Raw genomic sequence first — 12,818 nt, forward strand, 5'->3', positions numbered from 1 at the left:
CTGGGTGCAGAAACACCCTGACCGCTAGCTTAGGGTTTATATAAAATAAAACTCAAAAGTCATGAGTTCAATGAGCAGTCGAAAACTCGGTTCGACTCGCTCAAACTCAGACCGTAACGCGCTGAGTAAAAGTTTGCATTTATTTTATCTCGCTGATAGAGCGAGTTCAGCAAGTCAAGCTAGGCGTATTCGATGTTCGTTAATAAAAATAACAACTCTAAATAAAACCTAGGACCTGTACGCCTAATATGCATGAACACTTGGAGCAAAGTTTGCATCGATGAGTCATCCTTCTTATACTCTTGACTCATGATGAATCTATTACGTTGGTTAGTTTTCTAATGAGCTTATCCATAAGCTAACTCGAGTATTTAACTCGAGCCACACAACGGTTTTAACTTTGTTAAGCTAATGAGTTGAGTGAAGAAAACATGTTAACTAGCGAGTATTTACGAGTCGAGTTAAGTTGAGTCGAGGTGGGTTGATATCCCTGCCCCTAGTCCTAGCAGTTGTGATTTCGAATGTTAATCCTTATCAATTAAAAAAATTGAAAGCAGGAGTGCATTAAATTAGCATTTTTCGTATCAGAATGTTTTACATGTTAGAGTATCAATGTTTTTTGTGTGTAGAGGTGATAACATGTGGTCTACTATTTGCTAGTACTTGAGAAATACTTGGTACGTTTGGGAGTACTCGGAGCAGTGACCATAGAAGAAAACCATCAAGTGGATGAGAGAAGAGGATGGGGACAGCAGGAGAGAGAGGGGACTCTGAAAATATCTGGAGAGGGATGATGTGGTGTGGGGTGGAGAACGAGGAATACGAGGTGCGGGGGTGGTGGGGGTGGATCTCTTGGCCAGCGCCCTGCGGCAGCATATCCCGCTTGTGGCTCTCCTTCGCTCGCTTCACCAGCACTCCCCTCATTTCCAGCCTCACGTTTCCTCTCCCTCCCTCACTCTCTCTCTCATGTTACTGATTTATTATTTTTAGCAGTTTTAAGCACTGCCAGTACTACTACTCAACGGTAAATAAAAAGCCTATTATAATTTCCATTTCCAAGTATTTTTCTTCTTGTCATACACGTTTTTTTTCTTTCATATTTTAGGTGTTGTCACTGTCATTTGCTGGTGGTATAGCGCTTCTCGACGAACCATCTCTTGGCTCATGCGTGGCCAACTATCACATTCACCGTCACATTGTCTTAACAACCCTCTCTGCACAGTCGATTTAGCTTTCTGAGAGTGATTTTGGACAGGGACTACTCATTTAGTTTTACATCAATCCTTTCAGCTATGATAATAGTATATGCCTAGTTTCTACAAGTTAGTTCAAGGCATATGCGTTACAACTTTAAAAAGTATTGATCATGAATTCACGCGAGTGCTTACGTGGAAACCATGTACTCATACATTTGTCTAAGAAAATAGTCTCGCAACATAAGTTTTAATACGTAAAATACATTCCAATGATAATACGTAAAATACATAAGGCATATGCGTTAGAACTTCACAAGTATTGATTATGAATTCACCAAAGCGCTTAAATTAGACTCATTAATATTACATATGAGTACATACATTTTTTCAGAAACCTCTCCCTATATCAAGGGAGCTAGCGTCGATGTCTCCAACAGCATTGTGCCAGCGATGCCCCTGACCCCATTTGGAACACGCCGGTGAAGATGCTCTTAGTATGAATTCACAAGAGTGGTTACATCTCTTACGTGGAAATTGACATTTGTCTATGAAAATAACCTCGCAACATAAGTTTTTTACATACATGTATGTAAGTAAAATACATTTCAATAATAATAATGTGGTTGTAATGAATATCCAAATAAGTGGACCTTTCATATGTGAAGATGCTACAAAACAATGGCTACATGGCTTCTTAAGCTAAGTATAAGCATGCATTGTTAGTTCCGTTAATTAGCTTAATTAGGAAAATATTTTCGATAAAACTTTATAAAAAATATTTAAACTAACGAAGATTCAATTTATAATTAACCAGTGTTAGATAGAACAAAGATCAACTCCAACAGTCGCGCTATATCGTGCGGGCGCGGGAGGGGGAAGGGGCTCCGGTACTAGCAGCAAAAACGCGCACGCGCTAAAAAATTTCCCGCGCGTGGACGGGTGCCGCGGTGTCCACCCCTAGCCGGAAGTTCCGCGCGCGCTAACGGTCGTATGTTTTATCACATTTGCAATATATCAGTCCTTTTATTTTATTTTGTTCGCTCTGTTTGATCTTATTTGAGCAATTTTATTACCCAATCATGTTTCCGACGCGCTATTTTGCAGCGTCCGGTAAAGGTTAGCTTTCGCTACTTTTCGCGCGCTAAAATCCTATTGCGGTGCACTGTAAATACAATTTACAGCGTCGGATTTAGCGCGGGTGCTGGAGCTCTAGGAAAAATAGAGTTTGGAGAATGACAGAATGTGAGGCATTAAACGAGAGGCCACAAAATCGGCGAATGTCCACATGGAGGCGTGAGAGCCAGTAGCAGCGTGGGAGCATCCGCAGAGGATCCTGGGCTGGAGCCTTGGAACCTCTCGAATGAAAATACGGACCCAACGAACCGCAGCCTCAGAAGCTACTCACCACACAACACAACGCAGGAAAAATTCTCTCTCTCTTCCCTCTCTCTACAAGTACTCGCGGCCCAGAGAAAAAGAAAGAAAGAAGCCAACAAAAAACAACCCCAGCCGAGACCGAGAGAGAAAAAGATCTTGTGGCGACGAGCGAGCGAGCAGATAGATAGCGAGGTCGACCGGGACAAGGTTGGTGAGACGAGCAGAGCGGACCAGAGCGATCATGTCGTCGGCGGCCGGAGGGGACGGCAAGGTTAAGAACGCGTGCGAGCTCTGCGGGGCTGCGGCGCGGGTGTACTGCGGCGCCGACGACGCCACGCTCTGCTGGGGCTGCGACGCGCAGGTGCACGGCGCCAACTTCCTCGTCGCCAGGCACGCGCGCGCGCTGCTCTGCCGCGGGTGCGCGCGGCCCACGCCGTGGCGCGCCGCGGGGCCCCGCCTCGGCCCGACGGCCTCCATCTGCGAGCTCTGCGTCGGCCGGGGCCGCGGCCGCGCCGCCCACGGGGTGGCCGGAGATGGCCACGGCGAGCAGAACGAGGAGGAGATGATCGAGGACGAGGACGACGAGGAGGAGGAGGAGGGGGAGGGGGAGAACCAGGTCGTGCCGTGGGCGGACGACGCGGAGGCCACGCCGCCGCCCGTCGCCAGCTCCACGTCCAGCAGCAGCCGGGAGGCCGCCCCTAACGCAAAGGTGCCGCTTTTACCTCGACCCCTGTTTCTTGATTTGCTTTCTCTGCCATTGCGCCTCGCTTTATCTCGGTAATAAATTGCTTAAATTCGCGAGTTAAATTAGCGCGATTCGTTCACAATCACGATCGACCCACTCTTACATACATTTTACAAGGAAAATATCGTTTTCTTGCAATTCTTTTGTGCAAGCACATCGTCTGATGCAAATGCCGATCTGTCTATTCCAGGAGGACCCGCCGTGCTCCACGTCGCAGCCGAGCCTCTGTAACCACGCCTCGCCCGCACGCCGCGCCGGCCGGAGCGACGAGGCCACCTCCTCTCGGAACGGCGGCCGCTTGTTCGCCTCCCGGCACAGGAAGAGATCGACCTCGGATTTCCTCAGCTCCGGGCCGGCGCAGTCGGTCAGCGGCACGCCAGCGAGGAATCGCTCTAGCGCGGCCTTTGGTCGGAACGAGTAAGTTTGGAAAGCCTTTTTTCCCCTTATGCTTCTGTTTGAATACTGAGGAACTGCAAGTACTGACGTGATGTTACTTCTAAAAAACAAAAAAAAAACTTTTAAACAAGGTTAAAACAATACATCTTTGACAAAATGATATAGAAGTGCCAGATTACTGTAATTTTCTTGTACTGCTATGCAAATAATTAAGTTGCGGCACAAGGGAAGAAGAACAGAATGGGATGGGACTAAAGTCACGATCTGATACAGTATAAAAGTTTGTGTGAATGATCTTCTAGGTTTAGTGTTGTGAAATTTCTGTTGGCGAAAAACAACTGCTACATCATAACGAGATAGCTTCGCATTTTTACGTAATTCATCCGAGTATAGTAGCATTTACATAAATCAATAATTATGGTTTTGTGTATGAAGCTTGAAAATGTTTGGCATACATGTGTAGTTGTCTAGATGTTGGTGATAGTTTTTGAAGGCTGGAGCTTGAAAGATTTTTGTGAAAATTATGGATCATATCAGATAACACTCAGTTTATGAACAAAGTACTTTTGGATATTCGCACAGTTGTTGATCATACCCTTTTTTGTTATGCAGCTTTTCATGAGGCAACTGGCCGGAGATGATGATGTAGATTATGGTGCTAACTACATTAGAAGGTCGTCAGTTTTATATGAGAGCATTGTAGAGATGTGTCCTGCTGCAAGATCCAACTTCCACCGAACAACACATCCTTTTGGTCGTCGGCTCCACGAATCAAGTTTATGGGCACCCTTCCCAGAACATGATAGCATGATAGTATTCGTAACTGTGACGGCTTGCCGTAGCTTTGTATATGCCCCAACCCTACCTCCTTGTGTTTGATTCCTTTTCTCCATCCCTTTTGTGGAGGCATGTCGGCTAACTTAAGAAATGATATAGCTTTGCATTTGCAGTGACATTGTTCCCAGTTGTGATATCATCACTGCCTGAAATGACCTTTCTGCCTTATGCCTAGTTCTGATATGCATGCTGAATTGCTAATTCTCCTCTTGTGGTCAAGAGTGCAAGTAGTTAGAATGCTTTGGCTACCAATGTTCCATGTTCTCTGATGCAAGTTCGGCTCTACTGCTAGCTTGTCACTGAATGGATTCTTGTGTGCAATGTATGATTATGTGATGGAAATGTCGACTGGATTTGTTCAATTGGAAGTCTAGCTTGGTTAGAATCATGAGAGAAATAACCTCATTTGAGAGGTTGTAAAGGTTAAGATTATCAGGCAAGTAACAAACTAGATATTGAAAGTGTTATACATTTGTTAGTTCAACCTTGTCCTTTGGTTTCATAATTTTTCATTGCAAATATATTTTTAATCACTCAAACGTATGGCTTACAAAATATTTAAGAGCTTGACTGATGCCATACAAAGCTGCAGTAGAAGCATAAAACACAGTAGAATCTTGTGCCAGACTGCCGGTACAATGCTATGCAGTAGAACAGTTCAGTACAGAAAATACAACACAGTAGTAAGATGATGTGGTACAAAAGATACAATATAGACATGCAGCACAAAAAGGGGTAAAAAATGAAACATAAGAAAAAAAGTTGTAAAAGCATATCAAATCAGGATGTGGTTATGAAGATCTTGTCAAAACAAATACATCAACCTTAACAAATATTATTTCGGTGCCGTTTGAGAGCAACCACATTTTGGTTTTGAAGTTGGGTTTAAATAGCCGGCCATCATCTATTTTGGAATCTAGCTTTTGCCACCCGCTAAACCTAGTACGGCAAGACTTTAGGACACCAAAAAATGCGGAAGTAGTATGTGTTGACACACAAAATTAGAAACGCATTGAAAATAAAAATATTGTGCCTTATAAATTAGCGTGCACCCATCATGAAAGCGCCTTATTTACATGGAAACTCTCGTAACATACTATTTTATATTTCATAATAAGTAGGAAAATAATGTTGCACAACACCACATTGTGATTTCTAGTCTTTGCCAATTTTATTTCATTTTCCTCACCGAGTTCGAGGGGTATTAAAAAAGAATCTTCATGTGACTTTATTTTCTAAAATGGAGGCACAATATTTGCTTCATTTTGTTAATCAAGAGAGATTTATGAGAAACACCAAGTCCATTACAAGAGTTTCAGATACTAAAATGGAAGCAAAAGGAAAAAAAAAAACAAGGTAATGCTACTTTTGCGGCAGAATGCATCCCAAACGCTATGCCCCGGTCCTCACCCCATTTACAACCCCACTCTTGATGCTGGCGAGGATTATCATGTGGATGTACCTAAAATATGCCTACATTTCTTTCCATAAGCCTAATGGATGAGCATGGTCACTGATGCCATGGCTTTTCATTGATGATTTACCCTTGTGGTCACTCTAGCGCACTAAATTTGTTACTTGCATTGGATCGTGTTTATAAGATAGGTGAGTATCCCTTGCAAATGCTTACAATATAGTGGCATTGGAAAATTAGATGGATTGTGGTCTCGGGCTCCCGCTTGCAAAGCAAACATAGGCCGGGGCCGACCATTCTCCTTAAAAATCAGGCTTGTTGTCCACAGTTTATTTTAGTAGTGTTAATTTGTGGAACAAAGTTGGTACAATTGGCACAATACTTCAACACTATAATGTTCACACACAAGGATCTCTAATCAAGGGCAGTCCAAAAGGCTCAACCAAGCAAGGTCATTCCTCAAAAAATGTAGTGCAATAGACACATGAGGAGGACTATTCTATAGGCTACAACTACACTACACTTTCTTTGTTTTAGGATACTTATGTTGAAGATGACATCCTTTCGCTGTTCAGGGTGAACCACTCGGTGTGAACCATTGGTTTTCAATCTCATATTCAACAGAGGGGACATTTTGAATTTGATCGCGGTGAGGGTTATTCTATACAGCTCATATCTTCCCAACCTCAAGTGCATATGTCGGATAGACCGTTAGGAGACCCACTCGCGGGGCATCGACCGGTATGGAGCATGGAAGTGGTCTTCAGAGGTTGCAATTGCCGCATATTCAATCCAAGTCGTCGATGGGTCATCTATCGCGGTTTGGCTCTACTTGCAGTCTTGGGGTCTTGTTTAGGAGTTATCATCAATTTGTTGTTGGTTTGTGCTATGAAGCTCAACTGTTTCTTGCTCTGTTCTAAAGAACCATTACTTGTACTCTCATCTTCAATGTTGTTATGTAAAAAAAAGACATACACACGCACGCCTGCTTGCTTTGTGGTGGGAAAGTAACAGCTAAGTACTTTTTTCGATCAAGGAGCGTAGCCCCAGCCTCTGCATCCAAAGAATGCACACAACTTTCTTCTTTATTAAATTATTCACAATGCTTTACAAGGGAAATACAAAGATCAACTCGAAGCCTCCTTCCTAGCGATAAGTCGCTATACCTACGATGAAGGGGGGACCATGAACAAGGCCATACTCCCTGATGGTACACCAACACACATCATCCAAAAAGCAAAACTCTGAGGGTGTGCCATTGCACACGTCGCAGAGTTCGCAACCGCCATCTATCTCGAACCCATCTCCAAGCGAGATCAACGTATTGATCGTGCCAGGCCTGTCGTCAATGTCACCATAACACCAAACAGTTCCATCATCCTGCCAGCGTCCAGCAGTCCTCGCCCGTCTTCGATACTCCGCAGCTCCACGCCGCTGAGAATCATCGACGACAACGTGGTAGATGAACACCACTCCACCAAAAATCACCTCCATCCAGCCGCTTCTCCAAAAACGATGCCCCAAGAGGTAGCACGGCGCAGGGAGCGCCATCATCGCCCGATCCTTGCTGGATCTACGGTTTCCCCCGGAGTAGCACGAGTGAGTTCCCGCGGACTGCGACGACGATGCCTTCAAGAAGGAAGTGACGCTTAACGCCGCCATCGCCCGCCAATTTTGACACGGTTTTCACCGACAGCCACTGATGGCGTGTATTTCACACGTTCGTTGGGCAACCCCAAGAGGAAGGTATGATGCGCACAACAGCAAGTTTTCCCTCAGAAAGAAACCAAGGTTTATCGAACCAGGAGGAGCCAAGAAGCACGTTGAAGGTTGATGGCGGCGGGATGTAGTGCGGCGCAACACCAGAGATTCCGGCGCCAACGTGGAACCCGCACAACACAACCAAAGTACTTTGCCCCAACGAAACAGTGAGGTTGTCAATCTCACCGGCTTGCTGTAACAAAGGATTAACCGTATTGTGTGGAAGATGATTGTTTGCGAGAGAAAACGATAGAAACAAGTATTGCAGCAGATTTGTATTTCAAGTATTAAAGAATGGACCGGGGTCCACAGCTCACTAGAGGTGTCTCTCCCATAAGATAAAAGCATGTTGGGTGAACAAATTACAGTCGGGCAATTGACAAATAGAGAGAGCATAACAATGCACATACATGACATGATAAGTATAGTGAGATTTAATTGGGCATTACGACAAAGTACATAGACCGCCATCCAACCGCATCTATGCCTAAAAGTCCACCTTCGGGTTATCATCCGAACCCCTCCGGTATTAAGTTGCTAGCAACAGACAATTGCATTAAGTATGGTGCGTAATGTAATCAACAACTACATCCTTAGACATAGCATCAATGTTTTATCCCTAGTGGCAACAAGCACAACACAACCTTAGAACTTTCTGTCATCTGTCCCGGTGTCAATGCGGGCATGAACCCACTATCGAGCATAAGTACTCCCTCTTGGAGTTAAAAGTAAAAACTTGGCCGGAGCCTCTACTAGAAACGGAGAGCATGCAAGATCATAAACAACACATGTATAATAACTTGATAATTAACATGACATAGTATTCTCTATCCATCGGATCCCGACAAACACAACATATAGAAATACAGATAGATGATCTTGATCATGTTAGGCAGCTCACAAGATCCAACAATGAAGCACAATGAGGAGAAGACAACCATCTAGCTACTGCTATGGACCCATAGTCCAGGGGTAGACTACTCACTCATCACTCCGGAGGCGACCATGGCGGTGTAGAGTCCTCCGGGAGATGAATCCCCTCTCCGGCGGGGTGCCGGAGGCGATCTCCTGGATCCCCCGAGATGGGATCGGCGGCGACGGCGTCTCGTAAGGTTTTCCGTATCGTGGCTCTCGGCACTCGGGGGTTTCGTCACGGAGGCTTTAAGTAGGCGGAAGGGCAAGTCAAGAGGCGGCACGGGGGCCCACACCATAGGCCGGCGCGGCCAGGGGTGGGGCCGCGCCGCCCTAGGGTTTGGCCACCCCGTGGCCCCTCTTCGTCTCGTCTTCGGACTTCTGGAAGATTCGTGGAAAAATAGGCCCCTGGGCTTTGATTTCGTCCAATTCCGAGAATATTTCGTTACTAGGATTTCTGAAACCAAAAACAGCAGAAAACAAAGAATCGGCACTTCGGCATCTTGTTAATAGGTTAGTTCCGGAAAATGCACGAATATGACATAAAGTGTGCATAAAACATGTAGGTATCATCAATAATATGGCATAGAACATAAGAAATTATCGATACGTCGGAGACGTATCAAGCATCCCCAAGCTTAGTTCTGCTCGTCCCGAGCAGGTAACACGATAACAAAGATAATTTCTGAAGTGATATGCCATCATAACCTTGATCATACTATTTGTAAACATATGTAGTGAATGCAGCGATCAAAACAATGGTAATGACATGAGTAAACAAGTGAATCATATAGCAAAGACTTTTCATGAATAGTACTTTGAGACAAGTATTAATAAGTCTTGCATAAGAGTTAACTCATAAAGCAATAAATCAAAGTAAAGGCATTGAAGCAACACAAAGGAAGATTAAGTTTCAGCGGTTGCTTTCAACTTGTAACATGTATATCTCATGGATAATTGTCAACATAGAGTAATATAACAAGTACAATATGCAAGTATGTAGGAATCAATGCACGGTTCACACAAGTGTTTGCTTCTTGAGGTGGAGAGAGATAGGTGAACTGACTCAACATAAAAGTAAAAAAAGAATGGTCCTTCAAAGAGGAAAGCATCGATTGCTATATTTGTGCTAGAGCTTTTATTTTGAAAACATGAAACAATTTTGTCAACGGTAGTAATAAAGCATATGAGTTATGTACATTATATCTTACAAGTTGCAAGTCTCATGCATAGTATACTAATAGTGCCCGCACCTTGTCCTAATTAACTTGGACTACCGGATCTTTGCAATGCACATGTTTTGACCAAGTGTCACAATGGGGTACCTCCATGCCGCTCGTACAAAGGTCTAAGGAGAAAGCTCGCATTTTGGATTTCTCGCTTTTGATTATTCTCAACTTAGACATCCATACCGGGACAACATGGACAACATATAATGGACTCCTCTTTTATGCATAAGCATGTGGCAACAATTATTATTCTCATATGAGATTGAGGATATGTGTCCAAACTGAAACTTCCACCATGAATCATGGCTTTAGTTAGCGGCCCAAAGTTCTTCTCTAACAACATGCATGCTCCAACCATGAAGGTGGTAGATCTCTCTTGCTTCAGTACAAGACGGACATGCATAGCAACTCACATGATATCCAACAAGAAATAGTTGATGGCGTCCCCGTAAACATGGTTACCGCTCAACAAGCAACTTAATAAGAGATAAAGTGCATAAGTACATATTCAATACTACAATAGTTTTTAAGCTATTTGTCCCATGAGCTATATATTGCAAAGGTGAATGATGGAATTTTAAAGGTAGCACTCAATCAATTTACTTTGGAATGGCGGATAAATACCATGTAGTAGGTAGGTATGGTGGACACAAATGGCATAGTGGTTGGCTCAAGTATTTTGGATGCATGAGAAGTATTCCCTCTCGATACAAGGTTTAGGCTAGCAAGGTTATTTGAAACAAACACAAGGATGAACGGTACAGCAAAACTCACATAAAAGACATATGGTAAACATTATAAGACTCCATACCGTCTTCCTTGTTGTTCAAAACTCAATACTAGATGTTATCTTGACTCTAGAGAAACCAAATATGCAAACCAAATTAGCAAGCTCTAAGTATTTCTTCATTAATGGGTGCAAGGTATATGATGCAATAGCTTAAACATGAGCACAACAATTGCCAAGTATCAAATTATCCAAGACATTTTAGAGTTGCTACATGTAGCATTTTCCAATTCCAACCATATAACAATTTAACGAAGGAGAAACTTCGCCATGAATACTATGAGTAGAACCTAAGGACATATTTGTCCATATGCAACAGCGGAGCGTGTCTCTCTCCCATAAAGTGAATGCTAGGATCCATTTTATTCAAACAAAACAAAAACAAAAACAAACCGACGCTCCAAGCAAAGTACATAAGATGTGGCCGAATAAAAATATAGTTTCAGGGAGGAACCTGATAATGTTGTCGATGAAGAAGGGGATGCCTTGGGCATCCCCAAGCTTAGACGCTTGAGTCTTCTTGATATATGCAGGGGTGAACCACCGGGGCATCCCCAAGCTTAGAGCTTTCACTCTCCTTAATCATATTGCATCATACTCCTCTCTTGATCCTTGAAAACTTCCTCCACACCAAACTCGAAACAACTCATTAGAGGGTTAGTGCATAATAAAAATTCACATGTTCAGAGGTGACACAATCATTCTTAACACTTCTGGACATTGCATAAAGCTACTGGACATTAATGGATCAAAGAAATTCATCCAACATAGCAAAAGAGGCAATGCGAAATAAAAGACAGAATCTGTCAAAACAGAACAGTCCGTAAAGATGGATTTTATTAGGCCACCAGACTTGCTCAAACGAAAATGCTCAAATTGAATGAAAGTTGCGTACATATCTGAGGATCACTCACGTAAATTGGCATAATTTTCTGAGTTACCTACAGAGAATTAGACCCAGATTCGTGACAGCAAAGAAATCTGTTTCTGCGCAGTAATCCAAATCTAGTACTTACTTTTCTATCAAAGACTTTACTTGGTACAACAAAACATAAAACTAAGATAAGGAGAGGTTGCTACAGTAGTAAACAACTTCCAAGATACAAATATAAAACAAAAATACTGTAGGTAAAAACATGGGTTGTCTCCCATAAGCGCTTTTCTTTAACGCCTTCCAGCTAGGCGCAGAAAGTGTATCTCAAGTATTATCGAAAGGTGGTGCGTCAACCTTATCATTCAAGGAGGAGGATTCTTCAATAGAATTTACCTTCTTACCTTGTGTAGCTCTTTCCACGTGCCATTCAGAGTAATTAACCATCATATTATCAAGAAGCTTTGTTGCTTCACCAAGAGTGATGGACATAAAGGTACCTCCAGCAGCTGAATCCAATAAATTCCGTGAAGAAAAATTTAGTCCTGCATAGAAGGTTTGGATGATCATCCAAGTAGTCAGTCCATGGGTTGGGCAATTTTTAACCAAAGATTTCATTCTTTCCCAAGCTTGAGCAACATGTTCATTATCCAATTGTTTAAAATTCATTATGCTACTCCTCAAAGATATAATTTTAGCAGGGGATAATATCTACCAATAAAAGCATCCTTGCATTTAGTCCATGAATCAATACTATTCTTAGGCAGAGATAGCAACCAATCTTTAGCTCTTCCTCTTAATGAGAAAGGGAACAATTTTAATTTTATAATGTCACCATCTACATCTTTATATTTTTGCATTTCACATAGTTCAACAAAATTATTGAGATGGGCAGCAAGCATCATCGAACTAACACCAGAAAATTGCTCTCTCATAACAAGATTCAGTAAAGCAGGTTTAATTTCAAAGAATTCTGCTGTAGTAGAAGGTGGAGCAATAGGTGTGCATAAGAAATCATTATTATTTGTGGTTGTGAAGTCACACAACTTAGTATTTTCAGCGTTGGCCATTTTAGCAACAGTAAATAAAGCAAACTAGATAAAATAAATGCAAGTAAACTAATTTTTTTGTGTTTTCGATATAGCAAACAAGATAGCAAATAAAGTAAAGCTAGCAACTAATTTTTTTTTTGTGTTTTGATATAATGCAGCAAACAAAGTAGTAAATAAAATAAAGCAAGACAAAAACAAAGTAAAGAGATTGAGAAGTGGAGACTCCCCTTGCAGCGTGTCT

At 42.6% G+C, this 12,818-nt stretch overlaps 1 protein-coding gene across 1 annotated transcript; it reads left to right on the top strand.

Annotated features, from left to right (window-relative positions):
• The first annotated feature begins 2,611 nt into the window (after positions 1-2,611).
• Positions 2,612-4,345, top strand: LOC124683003 (B-box zinc finger protein 19-like). Its single transcript, XM_047217592.1, has 3 exons — positions 2,612-3,282; positions 3,509-3,735; positions 4,327-4,345. Exons 1-3 carry the CDS (start codon positions 2,815-2,817, stop codon positions 4,334-4,336), a joined length of 705 nt encoding a protein of 234 aa, XP_047073548.1. The 5' UTR covers positions 2,612-2,814; the 3' UTR covers positions 4,337-4,345.
• Positions 4,346-12,818: the final 8,473 nt, after the last annotated feature.

Source organism: Lolium rigidum, chromosome 1, assembly GCF_022539505.1.
Source record: "Lolium rigidum isolate FL_2022 chromosome 1, APGP_CSIRO_Lrig_0.1, whole genome shotgun sequence".
Lineage (NCBI taxonomy): Eukaryota > Viridiplantae > Streptophyta > Magnoliopsida > Poales > Poaceae > Lolium > Lolium rigidum.

What these genes read in the sequence shown, in the direction of transcription:
- LOC124683003 (XM_047217592.1), top strand. Translation starts at nt 2,815, where the DNA reads ATGTCGTCGGCGGCCGGAGGGGACGGCAAGGTTAAGAACGCGTGCGAG. An exon ending in AGGCCGCCCCTAACGCAAAG is followed by an intron (nt 3,283 to 3,508) that starts GTGCCGCTTTTA and finishes TGTCTATTCCAG; the next exon opens with GAGGACCCGCCGTGCTCCAC.